Raw genomic sequence first — 27,682 nt, 5'->3', positions numbered from 1 at the left:
CTTCTTAAAATTTGTGTGTTTCATTTGTATATATTGACATATTTTATTGGTAGTACTTCTGATATTTATTCCAAGTTTTATTTTCACCAGTTCATTAAAAAAAGCATGCAGTTTAGAGCCTTGGGTTTATTTAGAAATATGTTATATATATAAGCAGGGCATTATTGTCTTTATTATGCTGTGCATGCTATTTGTGGTTTGTTTTTCATCTTTGTTGTCTTCTTCAGGCTTATATTGGTTGTTTGTTGAGAAACTGGCTTGACTTTGACATGTTGGTATGTTCAGACAGTCTGTACCCACAAGAATGTCAAAGAATTGGATTGTGTCAACAGTAATTTAGAAAACAATTCAAAATTATGTCTTAGTTGTTACCTCAGTTGGAAAAATTCATAGACCTATTTTTGTCTAAATCAAAGAGGGATGTGTCAAGGTGATTTCAGACTGAATCAGGAAAGGAAATAACTCTCCAAATGCATAGCAGCCAGTCCTTCCAGGATTTACTGGAGGCAGTTCAGTGTAGGTGCCTGTTGATGGCTTCTACTCGCTACACTAAACTTATCGTTAGACTTTGAAGAGCTCAAACTGCCCTTCTTTGGGAATACTGTTTCTATCCCTGCTGAATGACCCATAATGAAACCTTGTTAGCTCCTTTTAGTGAAATGTAAAGATGGCTATATAGTTTTTTAATGTTTGATTCCTACCGATCTTCTTTTTCCAATCCTGCTTTGAAAGGAACACTTTGTCGCTACACAGTAAAATATCCGGTGTTAATTCAACTATTAACACGTAACATTTTTTGTATTGAGTGTTATTGGGATGTCCCTCACAGACATAGTTATGTTTCACATTAATTCAAAGATAAGTTCTGTTACTGTGGTGGTGTCATCACTTCTCTTGCACAGTTCAGAGAAGTTTAGGTTTACTCAAAAAATAAAATAATAAAATCTTAAAATGGCGTTAGCTGAATTCAGAATTTTATTCCCAAGATACCAAAAAAATAACCCTTTCCATTTCACTAAGAGTTGAATTCTTATTCAATGTTATGACGGAATTCTAATTGTTTTTCCTGCAGCCCTAAAATACAACATTTTGAGTCTCTTCAGTATTCTGGACGCATCTTGCGGTCTCCATTCATTACGGCGTTGTTAATTGCAAACAACGTAAGTCACCCTAATAAATGTTTGCTCCCATAAAGAGCCATGTGTCATATCGGTCCAAATTTGCTCCCAGCGTTACTTAAACAAACTGCTTCGAGCGGCAGCGTTTGTGTACATGCATTGTGATAGGGCTGCTAACCCACTTTTATCAGGGGAACTGAACATTGTTCGCCCTTGAGGTTTATCAGCCACAATAATTATTTTATTATGTAAATGAAGTATAGACCATTATTTCATTAGCAGAGCTCCTAATCTGGGCCCTTAGATTAGTATGCAAATCATTTAGCCGGTGTCCTTGTAGACAGAATGAATTTATAACTCATTTGTAGCCCATCTGGAGTTGCGGCTAGTTGTTACCCAGCGATTAATACAATTATAACTCTACTGTCCTGTGATGTCTGCTTGTCTCAGCAGTGTTGGGTGGCAAGGTGACCGCCACAGATGGGTCTTTCTGACCATGCGTAGCAAAGATTGTCCAGACTTTTAGTTGGTTGCGAGCAAGGTATGAGGTTATAGTTGCATTAACTTGATTGTTCATTGGTCCTTTTTATGTCAAAGTAAAAATTTATATGCGTGCATGTGTGTTTCTGAACTGGAGGGACTTTCTGAGATAATGTGAATATGCTCTAGAAAATACCTGCAAATGACATTCAACATCCTCTGCAAACAGTTGCAGCTTGTCCACCTGATTTTGGTTCTGGTTATGGATTTTTTTTTTAAACACATGGGTAATGTACCTAACCTAGAGAGAGTGTTCATTTCGTTTAGGCATGGTTCTTATGGAGCTTTACAATACACTGTTTTGAATTCCCCTGCTTTCCAATAAAGCAACCTTTCCAGTTCTTCCAACATATTCTGTTTTCTTTCCAGTGCGCTTGAGAATGCACTTCAGCATTCATAGCAGCCTAATGGGCAAACCCATGTTAGTTGCGTTGCCTAGTTTATTGTAAGAACAGTTGAAGTTGTAGGATACACTCACTCGTGGGAGCTGACTGGACACTGGATATCCAGTCAGAATGACCTCAGTCAACTACATAATACTGGCTGCGTGAAAAGTGATACAAAGTAAAAATACATTCCGGTTTAAACCGGTGCAGGCGCATGCCAGCAAAGCATTTGCATGGCTCAGTGAATGTACCCTGTGAACCATGTCGCCGGTGCCGACTGTGATGGGGAGTTCCGTGTGACGGCATGTAATTAGTCATTAGCCGCAGCATCACTCAGCGATTTCGGGGGCGAGAGATAGATTAGAGATTCGTCGCTCCATAATATCTCCACTGGTCAACAGAGCATCTACATCCCCAAGCTGCAAAAACACAACTGGGGTTGGGCCATGTGAAAAAGAATGCAATAATAATCATATTAGCCTGGAAAGTTATGGGTATTTCTGCATTTTTTTTGTTGCACTTATGCTACTTCCAGATACATGGCACCAAGCAAATCTGTCTTGGCCAACTTTCCCATATAATACTGATTGTTAATGAAGCAAGCCAAGTAAGTAGGCCTACTTTTTGTTAAATTGCTGAGTGAAGAGTTTGAAAAATGTTGTTCTCAAGCAATTCTCATAAATAAGCAACTTTTGTATGACTATTAGAAACAGCAAATTGGAGAGATGGCGCAGGCAATGTTTTCTGTAATTTCAGTACTCTTGTCTCAGTTCCACTATAATTAATGATGTTTATATGACTTGGAGTGTACAGCTCTCCTCTGCTAGCTGTATTTAAATTGGTGGAATTGTTGATTTAAGATATGCTTCATTTATGATTCTAGGGAAGGACTGAGGTGGAGACTGAGGTGTGTGCTTGAATTTGTTTTTACAGGAGTAGTGTACCTCCTGTGGTAGCGCAAGCATTATTCATTACAGTAATTTAAGTAAACATAATAACATAATATTACTGCATAAGAGACAGCAGTAATAAATAAAAACAAACAGTGTGCCCTGCTTGATGTGGATGAAATCCCTGGGATTGGTTCACCTCCTGTAGTTTTCAAGCTTGCTTTCATACATTGCAGTGGTTTGTTACTTTTTGGTTCACTTGTAGTGCTGTTGACCTCCGATGGTATTGGAATGGATCCATCGGGTTAACATTCCAGAATGAAATGATCCACCACCCAATCCACCATTTTTAGACCCTGATCTCACACAGGTTTAATCCATGGACACAGCAATATGGCCGATGAAAATGATGGAACCATGGCAGTTGAGAGGGGTAAATTTATGTTATTTTTTTTCCCCCAAGGATACCTTGGCTACAGATTTATAAAATATTCCAAAGTCCCTTGAGATATCAGGATGGGAGGGAGGGAAGGAGAGCTGGCAGGCTGGTGTGTGGAGTAACACTACAGATTCTGGCTGAACACTGAAGGGGGTGGGGTGTTAAGGGGGAGGTTTGTGAAGACAGGCTCGAGAGCAGGGCTGAGTCTTGAGTGGGCAGACAGTTTCTCAGGCTGCTATGAATACACTTTCTCGAGCACTGGCCTCCTCCTTTGTGAAATGGATTATTCAAATGCACTGGGAAAACTGTAATCCTTTTTTTAATTTGTAGGGGGAAAATAAACCGGCAAATATGTCCTGGAACATCTGAAATATTAGAAGAAAAGTTGATAATAAATTACTGCTGACTTACAGTATTGCTAATGCATGGACATGATTGACTAAATTGGGACAAAATCCAATCACATTGATTTTTTAAAAATCTGTATGCATAAAGAAACCAACTTTACAATTAAATTACATAGTTTCTCAGCAAATGGTATACCTTTGCAATGGGCTGGGATACTCTCCTGACTAAAATTCTCCCTCTGGCAAGTGCTTTGGTCAAACATGCATTACTGTGTGATTCATGGTCAGCCTGTACGACCATGACACTCTGCAAACCATGGGGGCAAATCACTGCACTAACTAGCTCAATTTATGAATCTACTTATAAAATTGCTACTAAATATGAAAGGTTTTTTTCACCAAAAGCTTTGTGCTGAAATCAGTTTGAAGGTTTTTGTTGCAAAGAAAGAAAGTTCTGTTTCTTAACGGTATTTCTACATATTAATCAGTCCAAGGTGAAAGTTTCATCACCACTATAACTGCAATTTCAAGCAACTGCATACCGTATGAGCATGCAAAAATTATGGAGAACCATGCAATATACTGTTATTTAAATTGGGATAAGAAGATGATGTGATTTGTGGTTATGAAGGGCCTTATTTTTATGGATTGCTTTTTTGGATTTGCATATTGATATTGAGCATAATGAATCAATAAATCATTTTCCAGTGCAGAAGACTGGCATTTTCATGTATTTGATCTGTGAATGCAGAGCCACAGAAACACAGAAGTGCAGGCCGTGTCAAGTCGTCACCTCTAAACTGGAGATTATACTGCACTAAGTTGACAGAAGTTATTAATTTTGAATTGCTTGGTAATATGATTTTCCCCTCAGTCACTTGTAAAGTCTTGTATTCCTCTGGGTGTAGCTCCGTTTCTAGACCCGGGTGAAGCTTCAGAGGATTTGAGCATGAATGTTTGTACTTCTGAGAGTCTGTCATTTGCTAGCACTCGCTGTGCTATAAGTTCAAAGTCAAAAGTTAATTTCAATTCAAGAGCAGTGTACAATGTTCTCTTTACTCTACAGTCTTAATTTTTGAGGGAAGGGTTTTTTTTTTGTTGCTGTTTTTCTTTTTTCTAACTTCCAAGCTTTTGAGATGCTGAAATCTTGGGAAACATTTGCTGACTTCACAGGGAGATGAAATATTTGTTTTTCAATATTCTGCCAGGAGAAATTAATTAGCACCTGCTATTCTCTCTGTATTAAAATGCAAATTGTCATTTTTTTTTTCTTCCTGGGTGACATTGCTGAAAGGCTTAAAGGTCAATGGTTGTACTGAGCAGATATTGCGACCTTTTAATCGGTATGAGGAAACCTTTTCCGTGTAATGAAGCAACCGGTATAGAGGTATGAGCCCTTCTGATCTTCGGCTGCCGTGCATATTTCGTCACAAATACTCCGTGAAATGTGTTAGGAAATTCGCTTTGAAAATTCAGGAGGTCATAACGCGTCTGGATCACAGCAAGAACATTGACAACCACAAGCGAGGCCACACATATTAAGCCCTGGAATCAGTGTTTTTAAAATGCCAGGAACCCGTCTTTCCAACCACCGCAGCGGTTTAAAGCGAGTCTCCTACCCACAGCCGCATGTAACCTTGGGCGGAGACGGGGACCAGCCGCCGGTGTAGCATTATCATTAGAGGGCCGTCTCTTTCCTCCGCTCATGGGTTGCGAAACGCCAGCTTCCGGGCAGGGCTTTCCGGAAACATTTCTGTTTTTTCGTAGATGACTGGCTGCTGGGTACGCCAGCGACCCAAGGAGAGGACGAGGCGAGGAACTGTCCCGCGGCCTTCCCGGGCCTCCTTGGGCATCCCGGTCTTTACGCGTGATTTATCGCCTCGCAGCAAATCGATCCGTGTCACAACTAGTGGAGGAGAACCAGCAGAATGAAAGAAGAGACAGCGTGGTTCACGGGGGGTAGCCAGAGGCTGTGTATTTACTACCAGGAGTGTAACAGAATATCCCTGTGTTTAGCAACTGTTAGTTTTCGCTGAGTAAGGGCTCCGGCTATCTTAATGACCTGTTCTGATCTCGTGGCTTTCAGGTGGGTGCACGTTTGACGATGGCCCGGCGCAGTGCGACTACCAGCAGGACCCGTATGACGACTTCGACTGGACGCACGTCAGCGCACAGGAAGTGCCGTACTTGTCATCTGAACTGCCTCAGGGTAAGACGAGCCCTGATGTTACACACGCACCCAAATGTACGCCCTGAAGACTAGCCCTCACTGTCTCTGTGCACCATCAATGTTATTGTTACAATTCCCCCCCCCCATAATTTTCTGTCCATTATTTTGTGTCCACCCACAGATAAAACTCAACTTTGACATGATGTATGTGTTACATGAGTGCATATTTTTCATCTGCGGTTGTAGCAGTTTTGTCACTCACGGATGATCAACGACTGGCAGTGCCCTTGTTGCGGCTCATGTCAGTTTCCAACATAAAGTTTGTAATTATTGGCAGTGTGCCCATTGTACAGATTTAGAATGCAAATGAAGGGATTCAGAGAAGAAGCAGCATGTATCTTATTTATATTTCATTTTTAAGTACTAGGCTCTGTTATGAATGATCTGTCCATTGCTGCAGAATGCTGGTTATGTGGAAAAAAATGGTAAACGTACACACAGTTAAACAGCTGAGATTTTATGTGAATGTGGTGGGACCTGATAGTTTTCCAATTAGTCCCGTCAGTTCACGTGAATGTGTTTGTACAGTATTTTAGCACTAAATGTCACCAAATGCTACATTTTGGGGCTGTATCGGTTTATCAGGTTTTTCCATGGTTAAAGATGCAAAATGAATGCAGTAGGTTGTAAATTGAAGCAGGCATATTGCATTACAGACCAAAATGAATAATACAGGGGAGGTTTATGTAACAGTGCAGAATCTGGGATGAGACGTAAGTGATAAATGAAACGCACAACTGCTAAGCGACAAGTAAGGATCTCAGTTCCTCAGTTTTAGCCTGGTTAGGCTGAGGAGAAAATAATGTCAGAAAAAGACACTGAACGGAACTGTGTGCTTTGATCACAGCAATAGTCTCTTTTACCATCACAATCTTAAATTCAAGGCTTAAGCAGTTGTGAAAGGAGTTCATTAATTGCCATGGGGAAATATCTTTGTGCTCAACCAAGAAAAAAAGACTATTTGTCTGGAGGTCTGAGAATTGTCGCATATATGGAATAATTAAACTACCTGAATAAGATCAGGGAAGGCAGTGCAGGCAGTAACTGAGGTGCAGGTCATTGTAACCTTGCCTATTCACCTCTCTGCAGGTTAATCACTTGTTTTCAGACAGGATGATGTGCGTAGGAAATTAAAGCATTTCACTTTCAGCTAAATTTCTCAATTAATAAGAAATTAGGTAATTAATCATGCAAAGGAAGCATAAAAGGTCGTTGGTGGGCTGCCCAAACTGAGCCTCGTTCCGTTGAATGTCCAAGGAGTCCTCTGTACCTTTGTCTGAAAAGGTGATTTTATTTAAAGTTTTCCCATTCTTTTAATGCTAAATGCTATGCAAATAAAGAATCTTGGTATGAAGTTTCTCTCTGAAGTGGTTTAACTTGTTACTGAAGATTGAATTCTACACACGGACTATCAACACTGGGAAATTAAGCCTTCTGCCTGTTTTAGCTAGGCAGGGTGACGTTGTTTGTTTTTCAAGCGAGATATTCAAATTAACAGATGGCGCTTTGAAATCACATAGCATGCTTCATGCAGCGTCTCTGAAGATTTTATTGTGAAAAGTATGGGAAATTACTTACAGAGCTATTATCCAGAAGCCAATTGTTGTCATGCCGTTTTTCGAATTCGGTTCACATGTGTCTGAGGACTGAAGATGTGAGAAGAAATTTGGGACTCTTTGATTTGCAACGGAGGCATTTGTCATCGATCATTCAAATTTGAGTTTGTTTACTGTAGCCATTACTTGGCTGTCTGTAAACCTGTAATGATCATGTGAATGGGAACTATAATCAATTTCACTATGTCAGCAGTATATAGGACTAAGTCTCTAACGCAGTTAAAGGTACAGTAGCTTTATTTAGAATATATTCTAACTAAAAGCTCAGCACTATTTTGATATATAGGGGAGGCTCTGCCTATTTATATTCCACTGCCTGTGAGAAGAAGCACAGGATGCAGATGAACAATGGCTTCTAAGATCCTCTCATTTGCTCAGGATGTATGTGTTTTCAAATGAATCCCTGGCCAACCCCCTGTTGGATGAGGTGAAAGCAAAGCCTTTTTTCGAGACATCTATAACATGGGCGATTCAGAGCATTAAAAAACAAATAAAACAGCCATACGGAAGCCATTTTCAGGCTTTTAGTAATTTATGCTATGGGTTTTGTGAAGCAAGCCTGAGATGTCCCCTTAACATCAAGGCAGTGGGACTACAGTGTGAGGAACAAGTAGCTTGTACAGTGACAGTATGAATCTTCTTCTGTTTTTGTGTGTCTTAACTATCCAAACCAACATATGTTTTTCCTTTAAATATGAGGACTGAAGGATTTGTGAAATTAGTACCATTTTGATGTAACAGCAGTACCCCAAGACCCGAAAAACAACTGCTGAACCAATGATTTTTTCATGGGTAATGCTCACTGTAGCTTTTCAGTCTCGAAACTCTGTACTGGGAGTACGGATGTAAGGTGAGTTGCTTTCATAAAGAAGGTATTGATTCATGGTCTGTTGTTAAATATAAAATGGATATATGATTTCCCAAGTCTCTGTTTTGAACTGCAGAAAGGCTCTGAGATGAAGATCAAATGTACAAAGAAGAGACCAGCTGGGGAAGGTGCAGTGGGAAATTAATTACGGCATCAATTATATATTCCAAAGCAAAATTCAGATCGGATTGAAGGATTTGGTGTTAGGAGGAGGAGAGTGGCCTAGGGGGGGAACTTTCTTTGAAATCAATTTAGTGAGAAATGTAGAAAATACCTACTGCTAGAAAGCTTAAATATGCTCCCGGGTTCGCGTGAACGTGGAGGAGAAAGTACTATTTTTTTTTTTTCAGGCAGGGCTCCTATTTGTGGGTGAAAGATCACACCATTCCCACTGTTGTAAGAGCACTGTCCAATGAAATTCAAAGGCCACTTTTCCCTCCTTGATGAAATGCAAATGCTCTTTGACATTGGCCTTTTCATTTTATTATTATTTCCTGGTAATTAGGTATTGGAAATTGAAAGAAGTGCAAACGCAAATAATTTCAGCATACTCTGCTTTCCGCATGGGGTGAAAAACTCCAACGTCAGGGTGTTATCTTGATGTGAGACCGTGCATGTCATTTGAACACTAAACACCCTCTTAATCTCTCCCTCTTGTATATTTATGGTTTAATTAATATTTGTGCACCGGCTTATTCCGTTTAAGTCTATTTGGATCTGTTTAACACTACGGCTCTCTGGCACAGAAAGAACAAACGGTTAACCACTTTGGTCAACACTCATTTGTAATTCGTGGCTGTGCTCGTGATTTTGCTGTGGTGGGTTAAGCTTGGCGCACATCAGCAGGTATCTCTCTCTGTGGTGGCAGAAGGGGGAGGGGGGGGGGACTTCCTTCACAGAGTTTCACGCCCAATAAGCTAAAGATTTCGACTTCTGCACTGTCTGTCGGATCCTGTGTCTTCTGAGTGCTGGTACTCCTGCCAAACAATTTATCCTCACTGACAATCAGAATGAACTTCCCTGCTAATATGGGTCAGTCCACTGAAGTGGGGAGATGGGAAAAACCTTGTTTTTTGCCTAACTGTAAAATCAGAGAGACTTGGTTTAATTTCAAGATCCAAATAAAGAGCTATATTACTATATTAATGAAAATGGCTTAATTGAATACTCTGTTGCATGGTATCGCATGGCTGGGATAATTCTGCTGCTGGCCAATTTCGGTTCAGTTCTTCCAACGATGCCCAAATGTTGAGTGTTGCAAATAAACATCACTGTCAAATTCACAGTATTTACATATGTACAGGACTATATTTTCTCCTCCATACCCCATTTTCAGTACTTTATATATATATATATGTATATATATATATATATATATATGTGTATATATATATATATATATATATATATATATATATATAAAAGCAAATTTCCAGGTCAACTTTAGCATTTACATTGCTACACAATGGCTTATTTATATTCTTCATTGCTCTGCTCCTTAATGCTGTCGTAATTTATATACGTGACATTGACTCTCGTGTGAAATTGCCTCAACTGAGTTTTCAAAATGTCCTTCAAGAGCAGTCAATTTAAATTCGTACAACCACGTAACCCGCTGAGCTGTTCTGACACCCATATAGAGAAACTCAAACCATGGCCCATTTCTCCTGCATTGCGCAAGGTAACACATGAATGGTAATCAATTCATTAAGGCACAGTTCAATTCTGTGACAATGTTGTTGCACCACCTTAAAGTTAATTTGATCTGGGTGGGAGCATTCTTATATTCAAATCCGTATGCAAAACATCATTTCAGAAAACTAACGCTAGCCACCAGTCTTTGGAGAAAAAAGGATGTTCCCTAACCTATGTACATGCTGTTATTATGTCTGATAACGGTTACTGTGACACTGATGATTACTATCACCATTATATCATGTTGTATTTTTTAAGAACTGCGATGGACGTACTTAATTATCCTGTAAAATGTCAGTCAAACTTTAAGTCAATCAAATGCGATAATTATTTTGCCCAGTTTGTGAATTATTTATACCAAGTTCATAATGTATAGTGATGTTACATTTTTGGCTTGTTTCTATTCTTAAAAAAGGTGCTAAAATGATTTTTGAAAATTGCTTCACGTCCAGGTGATACACAGGAGGTGTGTAAATTGTTACTGAAAACATATATTTTTATATCATGATTCATTAGAATGGTATATTAATTTCATAAAACAGAAAGTCATAGCTAGGTTCTACTGTTAAATTGTAATTAATGTGGAAATGATCTATGAATACATTATACAGACTGTGGAACTGATCCATGGTGAATCATTTTTACATAATAATGACTCTGCTGATTCTGTCATCCATTCTTTTGTTTCTTTATGCAAAATAAGTACAGTTTGGTCCATGGTATACTGAGGACTCCTTCATAGCTTTATCATACATTTATATACAGAAATGGATACATTTTTCAGAAGCTCTGGCTCAGTGAACATTCTTTATTACAATCTCAAATAACTGTGAAGACAGAAAAGGCACTATCATGACAGACTGGAGGAAATAAGAATAACATTTGATGATCTTGATTTCAGAGCTGGTATATGAACTCTTGTGCCAAATCATTGCTCTTATCCCTGCACTAATTTCATAGTCTGTTCTCAGTCTGTATTGATAGGAAGTCATCATGGCATTATGTCTCAGAACAGGATGCAGAGGTAGTAGTAGTAGTCCAACAGATGTGATAAAATTAAAAATCATTTAAGAGAGACCATTTTGTTCTTCTGAGGTAATACTATCTGAAAATGTTTTCATTGGAACTTTATCTTGACTTCTCCGAAACCTGCTGTTTCTATTTTGTGTGTCATGTTGAAAAAAAAGTCTGCTGAGAGTTCTAAAACAAAATTTTATGGTATGAATCACATGGTAAGTCTGTTTCAAAAGGGAGTGTCTTTTTTGGATTCAGTTCTAGTAGTTACTCATCATTGTGTTCTTGAACTTTCTAGGCCTGTGTGAAGAAGCTCAAACAGCGAGTCATCTCTGTGGAATGGTGTCCCGCTCCAGTGACACACATGATAGCATTTATAAAGTTGGTCTTAATTAGATATTGTTTGACTCATTCCAAGTAGTTAATCAAATTACGATTTTTAGATGCGTTATGACTCAAACGATGGACCCTATCAATAATCTAAAAAGATCGTTTTTCCTTTTTATGTTGGTTTATTTCTGTGGTCATGACAACGTTGTTTTGTTTCTCTGCATAATCAATGTCTGAAGGGAGTAGTTGCCCAAAAATGCTTTATCCTTTAATATTGGTCACTGCATTCCTGGTTTGCCTGGCCGCTGTTCTGTCAATCTCCACATTCTGTCATGGGCTCAACCAACAGGGCCTTGAGTCTTGCTTTAATTAGTTTCAACTCCTGATGAGAGATCATTACAAATCACAATGTTGGAATAAACTTGACACACCAAATAAACATAGCTCTCTGAGGTGTAAAAGCCCATCTGACTTATGCGACCCTGCAATTTTGCTGGCTAGTCTTGTTGGTTTCTTTGGAACTCAGTCTCCCTGCCATTGACTTGGAAATCTAGCAGACAGTAAATACATTCCAGACAAAGATTTCTTTGTGTGTGTGTGTGTTTGCTTTGTCACCTATTGCCATAAATGGTATGTGCAGAAAGTTATTAATCTCTGCAATACAGCAATGCTTTGAATGAGTAATGTGTAGACTAGATTGCATCTTGCAGTCATCAACATCAGTAGGTCCAGATCTGTAATATTGTTGTGAAAATCCATAACCTTATGGTTTATTAAGTGGCAGGGATTTTATTTCCTGCTTTGATCTGGGGCATGGCCTGTTCATTAGGGGTCCAAGCAGCGAAGCTGGTGGAACCCTATTGTATCTGTTAGGATTATTATTCTTATTTTTCTCCGCTAAAAGTGTCTGAGGCTCAGCATCCATAAGTCCTGGAGCAACCAAATTTGGCAGGTGGGTTCCTATGGCCCCCCACTACTCAGGCACTAAAAACCACGTACGTCGGCCAGATGGTGGCGCTATAACAAAGGGTTTTGCGTAAAAGGCCATAACTCCCACACCATAAGTCAGATCAACACAAAACTTCATCGACATATGCATCTGAACGTGCTCTACAACTTTGCCATTGGCCCCACTTTTGTCCGCCATATTGTTTGCCTGTCATTTAGACTTTTTAGTTGAGGCGTGGCAGTTTTCTCCGCAAAAATGTCTGAGGCTCAGCAACCATAAGTTGTAGACCAACCAAATTTGGTAGGTGGGTTCCTATGGCACCCCACTAACCAGGCACTAAAAATCACCTATGTCGGCCAGATGGTGGCGCTATAACAAAGGATCATAATTTAAAAGGCCATAACTCCCACACCGTAGGTCAGATCAACACAAAACTTCATCGACTGATGCATCTGAATGTGCTCTACTTTCCTATTGGGAGCACCTATGTCCGCCATATGGTTTGCACAGCATTTGGACTTTTTCATTAGGTGGGGTGCGGAAAAGCTGGAGCTCCAAATCCAAACGATTACGACATCGAGTAAACTTCTTTACGGCAAGCGACAACCATGGCGACGCAAGTAATCCGACAGCGTAGGGTCTAGTTTTTATCAGTGAAAGGGCGGTCTTACACTGCCACCTAGCGTGCATGCTAGGATAGGCTACCAAAAGTAAAAGCTTTCTGAGATGATGAATAATTACTTTTCTTTGGCATGGATCCATTTGAAGACAGTATCGGGTGAGTTCGTTAAGTCTTTGAGTCTGTCATTACGCTGAGAAACAGCTAAACCATTTTATTTATAGGTTCTGAGTTTCTGTGCAAACGCGCGAAAACACGCTGGTCTAATGAAACAATGACGGTAGCCTAATACATATTTTGTCCGCTTCGTTCCGTTGCTACCATAACATAATGACCTACAGCTGCAGTTTCTCGCTGGATTTACTAATATTGAATATAAACAAAAGACGCAATTTATGCTGTAAATCGTGCTCTCAATTTAATCTCTAAATCGACTGTAAGCTTAGGGTTGTAACTACGTAGTTGTTTCGTAGATGACTTAACTTGTCTTAAATATTGCCGTAGGGTCTCGTTTTTATCAGTGAGGTGACGGTCTGACCGTCGGGAAGCATTGGAAGACAGGGTCGGGAGAGTTCGTTTAATTTTTAAATCTGTCATTATGCTGAGAAATAGCTAAACCATTTTATTGATAGGTTCTGAGTTTCTGTGCAAACGCGCGAAAACACGCTGGTATAATGCAACAATGACGGTAACCTCATAGTCCGATTCGTTCCGTTGCTACCATAACATAACGACCCACAGCTGCAGTTTCTCGCTGCATTTACTAATATTGAATATAAACAAAAGACGCAATTCATGCTGTAAATCGTATCCTCAATTTAATCTCTAAATCGACTGTAAGCTTAGGGTTGTGGTATAATAAAACAATGACGGTAATACATATATAGTCCGCTTCGTTCCGTTGCTAACATAACGACATACAGCTGCAGTTTCTCGCTGCATTTACTAATATTGAATATAAACAAAAGACGCAATTCATGCTGTAAATCGTATCCTCAATTTAATCTCTAAATCGACTGTAAGCTTAGGGTTGTGGTATAATAAAACAATGACGGTAATACATATATAGTCCGCTTCGTTCCGTTGCTACCATAACATAACGACCTACAGCTGCAGTTTCTCGCTGCAATTACTAATATTGAATATAAACAAAAGACGCAATTTATGCTGTAGTCTGCCAGTGTCTAAATAAATAATACGGTCCATTTGAAGACAATATCGGGTGAGTTCGTTTAGTCTTTAAATCCGTCATTGTGCTGAGAGAAATCGTATTCTCAATTTAATCTCTACATTGACTGTAAGCTTAGGGTTGTAACTAGGTAGTTGTTCCGTAGGTGACTTAGTCTTAACTCGTCTTAACTATTGCCTGAATGTTTTCATAGACTGCGTTGTTGCTGTTCTTGTTTGTGTTAGCGTTAATCAGTTTTACCTACTGGGTCCAAGTTGAACTATGCGGTTGTTCCCTGCACTTGGAGCGGTATTTCTCTCTAGGGTTTTCGGCACACTTATTCCTGGTTATGGTTATACACTTTGTTGTACGTCGCTCTGGATAAGAGCGACTGCCAAATGCCTGTAATGTAATGTAATGCAATATTCCGTAGCAACAAGATAAACCCGACATTAGCCCTAAAATATGCCAACACAGCAGTGAAAACGCTGCTCACTGAATAACGAAATAAACGAGACAATTTTGTTTTTTTCCCTTATACTATGTCATTCTAAAGTCAATATATGGGACTAAACATTTAATAAATATACAGTCTTACCATCGGTTTTACGCGTAGAGATGTCCTTTTTGCGAATGAGAGGTCATATATTGTCTTGAACAATCCGTTGGCGAAATATACGCGCATTTTTGATCACTGGGTAGGCTACCTTCAAAAATAGCTGTGCGTAATACCACACCTGTTGCTTTGGCTTGATTGACAATTCATTTATTCAGTAGGTGAGATTATAAGCTTTCTAACGATGTATAACATGTCTGATTTAGCTTTTGAAATAGCGTTTTATAGTTCAGCGTAACCGAAAATTTTCTCATCTGCCAATGTCTACATAAATAAAACGGTAGGCTTCTTTGCCCGCAGCACGCAATTCGCGAGTTGATATTCAGTCTTTCTTCCGTTTTTTCTCAATGTCGTATTTATTATTTGAAATGTGCATTCATGTGTTATTATTCTATCTGTCTCTGTGGCGCTCTGAAATGTGCATTCTCTGCTAAGCTGAGCAATGGATTGGAATATGTGTCTGACGTAGTATTGCACGGTATACCAAAACTTCAGCACTTTCTCGGTACTTAAAAACATTTCAAAAAAATTAAAAATAAACGGTTCGGTATTAGAATATTCCGACGTTCGGTAGTTTTGAGTTAAATGTAAAAGCCACGGAAAATTGTCTCCCGCATTACTGATTGAGAGGATGAAAAGTGTAATTTGTCAGAATCTTCGCTAGAAGGCAGTAGCAACTAAGGTTGCCAAGTGAGGTGACTTGTGCTTGTGCACTCAGCTCTTTGATTCAGCGCAAGCTTTGACTCAGTTCACTTCAGTAGCAATAGGTGTTCCAATTTGGAAATATTTTATTATAGATAGATGCTGTATTGTTATTAAAATATGCTGTTTTTAAATCTATTTAAAGGTGAAAGTCCTGTTTTAAAGATTATTTAGTTTACAACTGTTTAATTTTTGAAATATATTTAACATGTTTTTCTATTGTTCAGTGTTGTAACACTATAGGCCTATGCATATTAATATGTTGAAGAGGCTTCAACTTAAAGATTGTTAATAAACCATGAATTAGAAAATGAGGTCAACCCTTGTGGACATTACGTTTCTGATCTATTAAGGTAATTACAGTATCGTTAGGTACCGAGTATCGAATTAGCACCGTTTAAGTTTCAAGTATCATTTCAGTATTGAGTATCGTAATACTAAACCTGGTATCAGTATCAAAGTCAAAATTTCGGTATCGTGACAACACTAGTGTGACGCCTTTTTTAGTTGCGGCGCAGAAACACTGCAGCTGTGCATGCACACCGGACCATCTAAGTGTTATGACATGCCATCTAAGTGTTACGACATATTAAAGCCCTTGACGGGAAGCGGCCAGGACACATCCATGGCGACGTAACTAAGTCATCCGACAGCGTCTCTTAGCTCAAAATTGGCCGTGAGTCATCAATATATCATACGATCATCGTGACATTCAGTAGATATGTTGGGTGAAGGCGTATGATCATGAGGACAAAGCCATTTTAAAATCACTCCATAGGGGGCGCGATGCTGCCACTGCTTGGACCCCTTCCAACGCCGCTTGCGGCTTTAATTTATTTTCTTTTTTGTTGTCGTTGATTTTTTCAGTTTTTAATCTGTATAGTTGATAATGTTGTCCAGACACAATATCCTCCTTGTATACATTGTCAGACCCTGGTTTATCTCCAACTTTACATCAGTGGAAAATCTGTTCTAATTCCCAGAACCTTGTTTTCCATGGATGTGAAGCAATGATCAAGGACCGCAATTCGCCTATGGTTAGGAAATGGTTATGATTATGACTGCTTATCTAGAAACAAAATAAAGGTTTATAGTGCAGCTGAGAGTATCATATTTCAGAGTAGTTAATCTGATGCAAGGGTTAATTGAAAAGGGATTGCTGCTCAGCTTTGCTAGGGAGAAAACAACTGGTCTGGCAGAAATTTGGCTTGCTTTGAGCCTTCTGTTAGTCAGCAGATTCATCAGATACCATGCGTCAGTGGCAGATCTAGGGCTTTGTGGTTCGTAGTGTTGAGAAGCTAGCACTGTGAAGCAAAATGATACCTTCCTCACTGCTGCACTGGGCATTTTCTCAACCTCAAAATGCTTGTTTTTTTTAAGGACAGTTGTAATTGGTACCAGTGTGGTTAGGAAGAAAAGCCTAGCTACAAGAACTGTCTCTGTTTGAATATGGAACCAGCAGGTTGCTATATCATTCTGTTTTGTCAAGCGTTTGTAATTTTATGTCATCATGCTTTTAGTACTGCAAAAGACCAATGTGAGAAAAAGGCAACTCCATAAAACTGGTTCATTTATCAACAAGATAAACAGCTTTAGCTGTAGATAAATAGCTGAGGGAACTCATTTCATGTGTCCTTCAAAAAAATACTTTTTGGTAACTTTAGGAATTTTTTTGTTTTGTTGCAGAGCCATGGAAGATTAATGTCAATCATTTCACTGTTTGTTCTGACCAATGAATCATACATACCGGAAGCACTGTCTTTCTGAAAAGAAACAAAATATCCCATGTTGGCATGACTACACCAAAAATTATATATTAAACAAAAATAAGGCTTAAGCCGCTCAGGGTCTGCTCAAGGACGCATGACATCATTCAACTGTAACATGATACTGTCAATTACCATCTGGCCGTTTTCACATATCCACATTAGTCCCGGCCAGTGACCCTGAGGAACTGGACTGATAGACTGGTGTTTTCCCAACAATTAATGAAGGCAGGACTACCGAGGTAAGGCTGGGGTCATTAAGGAGGAAGTGCTCTTTGTTATGCAGATTTTAAAAGTCATGCTGCCAAACAGGATGTATCTCTTTCTTGGAAGGCTGTGCACTACCATTCAGTATCACACTGAGTGGATTCTAGCATCTTTGCTTGCAGTGAAATGTCATTTAAGTGGTGCTAAATTATGTTTTTTGTTGGGGCCTTCACATGCTACTTCTGAACTGTCCTTCAGAACATCGTAGAGCATCAGAAAGCACCTTTCCAATGGTCGGGGAGGGGGGGGGGGTGGTTTCATTGTCCATTGCGTGCATCTGGTTAACCCTCCTCCTTTCTTCTTTCATTCAGTGGACGCACAGACCATCTCCTCTGGTTTTTAGAGGAGATTAGATTCTCCTCCATGATGCAATAGACTCTTTTATGCCTGACAACCAGGCCCTTTATTAGGCCCAATGATTAAGTAATTGGCAGCAGCCGTAGTGATTACAATGAATCACTGCTGCTGCCATATCTGTGAGTAGGGCCAGTGCTGCCCCCTGGTGAACAGCTTCCCTACTCCTTTCCTGCTACTACACTAACTTTGTCAGTGTCTGTAATTGTATTGGAACATATCTATTGTCTAATGTGTGTATGGGTATGTGATAAATTTGGCAGTATGAGAAATGTTTTAGTTTGAAGCTGGTGTAGTTGAAAGTACAAAATAGAAGTGAATAACATACTTGATCTACTGCATTGTTGCTGTGGAAGTTTGATGATTTATATTGTTCTTTTTCCTTTGGCATTTTATAAAGATAATTTTCAACTTGTTTTCTGGATGAATAGAGTTTCATAACAAAGTCCAAAGCCTTTTCCAGAGAGGGGGGAAATATGGATTTTGTTCAACTTTAAAGTCCTTTGTTTGAGCTTTGCGGAGTAGGGAAATTATAAATAAATAATCTTACAGACATATGTAATAGAATTGCCAACAGCTTTTGGCTTTGCTACTCGTGCCTTTTGTTTTTCTTCTCTGACAGTTTGATTGTCTCCCCCCTCATAGAAGAGTAAAGCATGCGAGAGGGCTTGTTTTTTTTCCCTTTGGGGTGCGGGTGGGGGGCGGAGGGGCTTGTGTTTATTTTGTACCTTGATGAGAAACACACTGCCTCGAACAGTTTGGCAGGGCGGGGGATGGGAGAGGGAGGGAATGCTGACTGCCTTTCTTTTTGAAGAGCTTCAGTAAGCTTTCTTAAAACCGCGCTTCGTAATGATCTACGACCGAACCTCCTTTTGTTCCTTATCTGTTAAAGGCTTGTCTTTTGCATGTGTAACCTTTTTTGTGTTTTCCAGTGCTTTGTGGGGAAACCATGGCACTATCGCGAGTAACTGTAAATAGTATTCCCAAAACGATGCATTCAGTTTCAGCGCAAAAGGAATAACCGTACTGCTGCACTGCAAATTAAACCTAACAAAATGAAGAAAGTACTCTTTTTCCTTCCAGGCCTGTAGTATTTTTAAACAAAAAAGCAATCACCCAGACAGCAGACTTCAAATATGCATTCATTATTATATCAGCAAATATTCGCCCAGACAATGCACCTAAAGTGGTTACCCAAAAGTGAGTTAAATTTTTTTTTCATTTTCCGCTCAGCCATATGCAATGATGGCCTTCGGTCTTTTTTTGAATTTATTTTTTATTTTTTATTTATACAGGTCAGAAGCATAGTCGCTGTAGTTAAATGGATGCACACTTCAGAACTGACTTTACACATTCCCTCACTGTAGTCGCAAAAATTGAATGCGTTGAACAGATGAACTGTCATCGTGACAAATGGTCATAAAATCTGTCTGTGACCGTGCCTGATGTTCTGCTTCAGGCCTGACTTATGGGCCCGAGGAATGCGAATTTCCCCCACATTATCTAAAAACAATTATGGTAATTGATGCAGTTTACTCGGACAGTTTGTGTTCAATAGCTCGCACATCAGACCTCATAATGTTGATTTCTTGGATCTATGCACTAAAAAGGGCAGAATATTTTGAGTAACAAAGGAAGCGAATCAACTTTGAAAAAAAATCGTTCATTTTCTTGTGCCTTGCCCTTTACCTGGCCATTCAAACAAGCGTTTGAGCTTCTTTTCACATCCAAATGTAGTTATGGATGTAGTTCTAATTGCGCAAATAATTGTTAAATAAATGTTAAATTTGAATGTGAAAAGAAGCTCTGTTGTTTCACTAAGCTCTCAGTTAAAGAGTTAAAACTCACTCAGTGTACATCATATTTATTCATATATTAAATATGAAACTAGTGATAGCTGCCATGTGAACTTGGAACGTAAGAACCGATACCATTACTGTATATTGTGATTGGAAGTTCTGGATGTCTCTGTTGTTTCAAGCCTGTGTGTGCTTGGCGACTACTATAATGCTTTTGATTGGCTATTTTCAAGTGATGTAAGTAAAGGACAAATGCTGTACGACAACACACTCTGCCAGCTTCTTGTTGGTAAAAGACATTTCTTGCCTTCCTTTTTCAAAAAAAAAAAACAATCATTCTAACAGCTCCTGTCCTTTATTCTCTCAGGGTCCTATATGATGGTGGATTCCTCTCAGCACGATGCCGGGGAAAAGGCACGCATTCAACTGCCTGTAATGAAAGAAAATGACACGCACTGCATTGACTTCAGCTACCTGTTGTATACCCAAGATGGCTCCAGCCCTGGCACGCTCAACGTTTTAGTGAAGGTCAACAAAGGTCCACTGGCCAATCCCATCTGGAATGTGACCAGCTACACGGGGAAGGAGTGGCTTCGGGCGGAGCTGGCTGTCAGCACCTTCTGGCCCAATGAGTACCAGGTGAGCTCGCTGGCGTCTCCGCATTTTGCGGATCTCCTGTTTGTAACACCAACATGACTCTGAAGTTTAATTTTTAGCATTGTGAACTACTGAATGGTACTGCAATTGCTCAAATACGTCACAGCGTTTCATTATTATATGATGTTATATATTATAGTATTATAAACTGCGTGGTCCCACACAATGGTCCCAACCATGGAATTATTTATTTATTTATTTTTTCGTCCACAATTATATTCACAAATTAGCCACTGCATGACAAGAAAGGTCATTAACCCATAAATAATAGTAGGTATAAAGGTAATTATGCAGATGAGAATATTGTAGGCGCAGGTAATGAACTGATACTATGCAAATATATGTTTATTCATTTATAGTATTTAAGTACCCAAAATGTCATAATGATTGTGGTTTATCTCGCATGAATACGCAAAGGCATTTTCTAAATGTCAGAGGGGTCACTTAATTTATTGTTGAGATTTTATTTATTCCTTTTAGGGATGATAACTGCCTTGGACAAAAGAGAACCTTTGCGTTGTACCATTAACTCATAAGACTTATTGTGTGGAAAAAAGCTATGAAAATAAATGTCATGTTAAAATAATTATTTATTGCCCTTCTAAAATTACAACCCAGAAGAAAAGAACGAATGCAGCCATTATTGAAAAAGAAAGGAAAGGCATTTTTTGTCTGTGGTAAACAGTGGTAAACAAACTTTTGAATTCTGGCATCTTTGTCTGCCATACAGTTCACTTCATGCTTGAGTCAAGTTACTGCTAGGTATTGGAACTGACTGTCAGTATTTCATAAGCAATGCACCGGAGTGACCAGCTCTCATGTCCTCTGTGGGGGGGAAAACTGGAAGGCTGGTTCTGCCCTGTCAAGTTTATGTGGTTGTTAACCAAAGGCGGTTGTCAGGGCTTTGAAGAACTGTCTGTCCTTCCTTCTCTTTTACTAGATATGGGGATGATAAAGTAAGAGCTCCAGGTTTGTGGTCTAGACATGCCAGGAACAAGTCAGTCATAATGCACGCTTGGGTCTTGAACACCATCTTGAACAAGCGGTGGGAAATGCTTCTCCTAACCTGCTTAGCACATACAAGTGTCACATATAAAAAATCTAATCAAAATTAAATAAATAAATGAAATGACATGAAAGTTCTATTAATAAAAATCCAAACATAGCCTTTAGAAAGTGAAATCACAAGATTGATTAAACAATTGGAAATCTCTGCTATAAGATGTACCGACAGATTGACTGCACAGTGACTGCTTCATAAGGGTTATTCGGTCCAAGCCAGGCTTGGCAGCAGTGGACAGGAAGGAACAGCCCTGTGAGAGTCCGTTAGCATGGACACTGTGTTCCTGGATATTGGCAGTTGATTTATTGGTCATGACTGAGACTCTCCAGCAGTGGCCAGCGCACTGTGACCATTCACCCCTACCACTGGGACCATTTGAGGTGCTTGTCAGTCAAAGCTTTCCCAAACCAACTTGATGGTAATCTCCCCTACTCCCCCAGCTACTGAAAAGTACAGACTTTCAATGGTTCAGTTAGATGGGACAACCAAAAATCTGCAAGCAGTCCCTTTTGTGGGGCTGTAAAGAATAATAGTTATATCTTGCTCTTATCTTCAGGATCTACTTAATGCATACAGAAATCAATAAAATGGAAAAGGGTTTTGTTCTGCATTGTATAGAATTGTAGTGTTTTGTGCGTGCCTGAAAACAGACCCAGCTTGCAGCTTGAGTTTTGATATGTAGGCTATGGCTGACTGAAAATTCATTCGGAGCATTTGTGATGCGTCTTGAGGGCTGAAAAGTCGAAACCATGACAGCAGCCGATTTTGGACCAGCTTCCATGCCGGAAAACTTTGAATATCAATTCTCCGAGCGGCCAAATATCTTTCCTCAGGTTTTTTTTTTTTTTGTAGGAATCTTCCCCAGGAGACTGTGGATTCATTTCTCGAAATCTGCCCCTCTTTTCATGCCAAGCGATGCTTGTATGATTTCATTTGCATTCTGGTGCTTTTCACTGTATCATTAATACAAGCCTTGGACTGTTATGTGACTAATTGGCAGGTGTGAATGATTCAGTACTTGGGATCAACCCGAGTCATATCTGTGTGTTTGTGAATTTTAAGCGGCTGATTTTTAATTAGTAGGTATGCCACCTAGATCTAAAGATTGTCCATTAACTCTGTAGTCCCACAGTATATTGGTGTGTGTGTGTGTGTGTATGTGGGTTTTGTCCTTGCACAGGACAATATTAAGGATATATTCTCATTTTTGTGGACGTTCTCGCTACCGGCTTTCTCCTAAAGAACATGACAGGTTTGTATTTTGGAAAGTCTAATAGCCGTGGCGTAATGGCGGTCGTGCGGGGGGAAATTGCAGCGAGAGAGCCGCACTCTCTCCTTGACACGAGCAAATAATCCTGCGCGGCAATCTGCACACTGGGCGAGGGAGGCGAGAAAGGAGGGAAACCGCCGTGTGATTTCTGACTTGACTGTGATGGAAAGATTGAGTTTGCAATTGTTTGTTGTCCGTCCTTTTCTAAATCCTTTTGAAGACCAATGGAAAGTGCCCTATTCCCTATTCCCTGTTCCGCACCTGAGCATCGCTTCGCTGATGGCTACTTGCTCTGCACTCGTTGACTTCAGTAGACCATCCCTGGCTCTGCTCATGCTAAACATTTCTGGGCAATTTTGTCAGTAAGCTTGTCACTCGTCTAATTGCTTGTATGAAGATATACAGGTAATTAATGCAAACGTCATAATGAATGAACTGATGCAGTTCCATATGTTATCAAGTGGCCCTGAAGGCAGAGAATGAGGTGCTAGGGAAGGTGCACATTGGTGTGAACTGAGCATGAATTGAATTGTGTTGGTTGGCCCAGCGGTCCTCCAAACCACCACATAATTTCATAAATGTGCTCTGCTAAATGCGTAAAAGGTTGCTTTCATTGCTTGGAATGGCCAGTCACATTCGTAACTGCTCGTTGCTCTTTGTAGCCACTGCCATTACTGATTCGGGAGCATATAGAAAAGCATGCACCTTGTGTGGCTGTGGACCCCTGCGTGCACTAGCAAGGTCCGGATTGCATACCAGACCATGGGGCCCCAACCACACGTTAGAGCAGTTTCTTGACAGGATGAACCATCGGGCATCTCTTTGTTTTTGCTCTTTGTGGTAGTACTGACACATACGGTCACGTATACGAAGGGCATAAATGAAAGCTTGTGTTACATTTGTGCTTCAGAGCTTGAGGTCCGTAAAATTTATGGGGGAAAAAATCATAAAGACGTGGAGACTTCTGGACTAGGACTTGTCTCCAAAGAACATCTCATTTTTGAGACTTGAATTGCTGTCTGGCCGTTCCCTGAGCATTAAACCAATAAATTTGTTTTTAATGGAAGTGACAACGGCGGCCTCTTTGGGGCTGGGCAGCCGGAGATCACAGCTTGGTCGCATTTCCTGAACCCCCCCCCCGCCCCCCTGCTGGATGACATTTCCAGCCCTCCGCAGTCCTCGTCTCCCGAATAAAAAATAAAATAAAAATGAAATGTGATTTTGAACGGAAACAACCTATCCACACGCATCCCGTAATACAGATGTGACATGGACTCCCTTCTGAGCGGAAGGCAAGTTTAAACACAATAGGTGGTAAATAAGACTAAACACATTGGGGATTTAGTATCATTTGGGAGGGAGCGCTCTATAATTAATACCTGCTCATCCGTGATTTCAGTGGGGAAAAGTAATAAACAGAACGGGCCAGTGCCAGCATGTTGGCCATTTCAGACTGAGGTCCTCGTGCGTCCCACCTCCCTCCTCGCCAATTTTCTCGTTCATATGTTTTCAAGTTGCTTCCCCCCGCTGGTTCTCGTCTGTCTGAAATGACAGCCAAAGCAGTTTTGGGAATTATATTAATAACTGGAGCAATAATGAGTGGAGTACCAGGATATTCCAACATTCTGTTCTATCTGTAATTAGTCGTCCGATACCTCATTGCCTTGCACAAATTGTATTTTCTGCTGCCGTTTTCACAGAATGCACAGAGAATGTACCCCGGTACATGAAAATTACCAGGACACGGTTCCGATTAAATGTCAAAAAGCACGATTAGCGTGTTTGGAATGAGATTGCTCACTTTCATGTGCCTATTGAATATCAAGTGTTATTGAATGTCATACCACTTTTATAAAGAAATTTTTTTTTACCTGATTGCTCATTTTATTTTAAGTCATGAATATAAAATTTTTAATCTGTGGATTTTATTTTCTTTTAATAACAACCGTCATGGTGAATTTTCAACTCAGCCGAGGGTTTATCATAGTATGGACTGGTCAATTTATTTTTCTCATTCTCCTGCTTCTGTGGTTTAACAATGTGACAGACGTGTTTGGATGTTATTAAATTGCTGTCTCATCTTATATACGTGTCATACTTCTCAGCCCAAAAGCAGTTACTTACTTGGAAGGTCTTAAAGACCAGGAAAGTTTCTTTGGTGCAGTTTTTAGAAAATAAAAATTGAGATTTGAATCACCGTGACAGGGACTCTCAGAGCAGCAGAGGCTCATAAGGCTGTCATTTCCAGAACGGGAGAAATTCTTTTCCAAAATGGGGGCTTGAGGCCTATTCCTTCTCACACGTTTCCTGTGCGTTTTTATTTTTTGGCCCCCGTACATCCGCTAAACACACTTGTGTGTCCCTGGGATTTATCCAACCGTGGCATTTAACCAATAACGCCCGGAATATGGAATGTTTGTCTATCTTCTGGAAGAAGGCATAATTTAATGGGAACGTTGCTGCAGTGTGAATAAGTGACATGTGAGGAGCACGTGGGAGGTTACTGGACCCACTGCACATGAGTCACAGTGTCACCGTGGGGGAGTTTCGGGGGGGAGGAATCGAAGGCTGAAGGCTGGAATCTGGCATCCCTGTCAAGGTCGTTCCACCTCCTGTCATTACTGCCGGCTGCTCCACACTGAAGTTCCTTCCTCGTTAGCGCTGCTTTCTGCGTTTGCCATTTGCAGCCTGCTTCCTGAGAAGCCCCCGTAATGTATAGATGGCCGATGAAGATTAGACCGGGAGCAAATCAGCCATTCAGGGCTTGATTAGCCGCGTCCATTCGCGCCATTGTGCGAATCTGACCTTTGTGTTCCGTTGTTCTGAGGAATGGCAACGCTTTCTCTGAATTCTTCCTTTTTTCCAAGAAAGAAAAAAAGGGAAAAAAGCTGGCCAGATGTGTAAACTCAAGAGGCATCACATCCCGTTTTAGGTTGCCGTGGCAGTGTGATTCCGTAGCTATGTATTCTTATTCCAGTCAAGCAGTCACTGCTTTTACTGAGTCCAGGCTTTCTGCCCCTGCTGATTTGAATGTGCTACGTGACCATATGAACTCACACCCAGTGACTCTCTTCAGTGCTGGGAGCTGCTAACACTGAGTACAGGTGACTAGGACATAATCGGCAGGTTTAAAGCGATTGGATGATAATGTTCTAGTTATTGCTGTTCTTGAGTTACCAACCAACATAATGTACTTGAACAGATGTTGAGATGTTTTGGTTTACACTTAGGAAGGAACCGTTTTATTTGTATGCACATAGTCAATTTGTGTGTGGAATTTTCTGGGGATACGGATGTTTTTATTTTCCCCTCCAACCCCCCTACACCACTCCCCCCCTGTATAGAGACCATTCGTTTAGTCGGTTTTTTTTTTTTGCATTCAGTTCCAATTTTGTTGACTGAGTGCTTCAGTCTCTCCACTCCACACCCGCTCATCAAGCTTCAGACTTGATCTGTCGGAGCGCGGCCACTGTAACTCGGTGGGCCTCCATTGATCTGAATGAGGAAACAATCAATGTTAATAAGGTAGAGTATCACTTTTGTGCCTCAAAAACATGTTTTTTTATTTTTTCAGGGGCTCCTTACTTCATTATTGTCAGGCTCTCTCTGGCATTAAAGTAAAGTACGGCTTAATGGCCGCTTATGGAGATTGCTCCTCCGCCGCCGAGCGGCGGGGTGAAATGATAGATTGAAATTGATCGCTCAAAGCTGAGAGATTACTCTCAAACTGAGAGGGATGCTATGTGTACGCCCGCGCCAGCGAAGGGATCGTTGGGAGTCGAGGCCAGAATATGCCGGTCGCTAATAGTTCCCTTTTAAAGTGAGAGAGAGAGAGCCTTCGCCTTTGAATGGAAACGGGGAAAAAAACGGCACGTCTTTCTTAAAGAGAAACATCGCGGTTACGCACCTCGGCCGTAAAACGACGAATGATACCTTAGCATAGCCGCCGGGTAATAAAAGCCGTTTACCTCACTACATTTGTTTTAATTTCGTTTCTAACTCTTGTTTCAAATCTTATTTTTTTTCTGACGGTGTGTGTATAGTGAGCGCTGTGGTTGTTATCCAGGGTGTAAATGCGAGCGAGGGGTTGTAAACGCAGACACCGCCCCGACTGCCGGCGCCACAACGAGCGAAACGAAGAGGGGGCCGCGGAAAGCCGAACGGCGGGCGGAGTCGGGCCTGCGGCGCTACGCCAACTCTTCGGCCGCTCGGCTCCTCTGGGTTTCTCTCCCAGGGCGTCTCTTCTCGCTGAGCTTTAATGGAAACACGCAACTTTGAACCGGGGCTCGCTCGCTAATTGTGTCTGCGTGTCGGGCGGATTGGGCTTTCCGAAGGCTGTAATGAACTGCATGCGCGGGCCTGCGCTTCGGGGATATTACTGCAGAGAAATGGAAAATGAGAAGCGCAAGTGTAAATGGACGTTTGTTCATCGTGCGTCGAGCGTGCAATAATGCATTATGGCCCCAGTAGGAATAGTGTCAAAGTTTGACGTTTGGTCTGCTGTGCAATTTTTTATGGCACACGCACAACTCTGAAACATCTTCGTGGCCCAGCGCTCATACAGGTGGAACGTTAAGCTTGCGGATTCAGTTCCAAGCTGTGGTGATGACTTTGAGAAAGGTTCTTAACCTGAATTGCTTCAGTTTCCCACCATATTAACGTATTGTAGATTAAAATTTGTCCGTGACACTCTGGATAACTGCATCTGCATCTGCTAACTGCCGAAATGTGTTTTATATGATTCTGCCTCTAAAGTGCTGCTCTGCCCCTCTCACATCCACATGGTTATAACAAACCAGCTGGATCATCTGTGTGACCAACCAGGTGCTTCGGTCCCCCCGCCCACTCTCCCCCCAAAAAACCTCTTGTACAGTTTAACTATATTGTGTAGCTGCAGCCCCTCCCTGCCACTATGTCCTGACTTAGCCCCATGGGACACCTCAGACTGGAAACCTGCTCTCCCAGTCCCTCTTTAACCC

The 27,682-nt window shown here is 40.7% G+C and overlaps 1 protein-coding gene across 12 annotated transcripts in view; it reads left to right on the top strand.

Moving 5' to 3' along the window:
* ptprk (protein tyrosine phosphatase receptor type K) overlaps positions 1 to 27,682 on the top strand; it is a 137,142-nt gene that overhangs the window by 29,807 nt on the left and 79,653 nt on the right. For all 12 annotated transcript variants that reach the window (XM_035421505.1, XM_035421517.1, XM_035421509.1 and 9 more), the window contains exons 2-3: positions 5,807 to 5,929; positions 20,081 to 20,352. In XM_035421505.1, coding sequence (XP_035277396.1) covers positions 5,807 to 5,929; positions 20,081 to 20,352 — 395 coding nt within the window. The remainder of the gene's footprint in view (positions 1 to 5,806; positions 5,930 to 20,080; positions 20,353 to 27,682) is intronic.

Source organism: Anguilla anguilla, chromosome 6 (genome assembly GCF_013347855.1).
Source record: "Anguilla anguilla isolate fAngAng1 chromosome 6, fAngAng1.pri, whole genome shotgun sequence".
NCBI classification, from domain to species: Eukaryota; Metazoa; Chordata; class Actinopteri; order Anguilliformes; family Anguillidae; genus Anguilla; species Anguilla anguilla.
The sequence above is the reverse complement of the archived record's forward strand: the minus strand, read 5'-3'. Positions and strand labels throughout refer to the sequence as shown.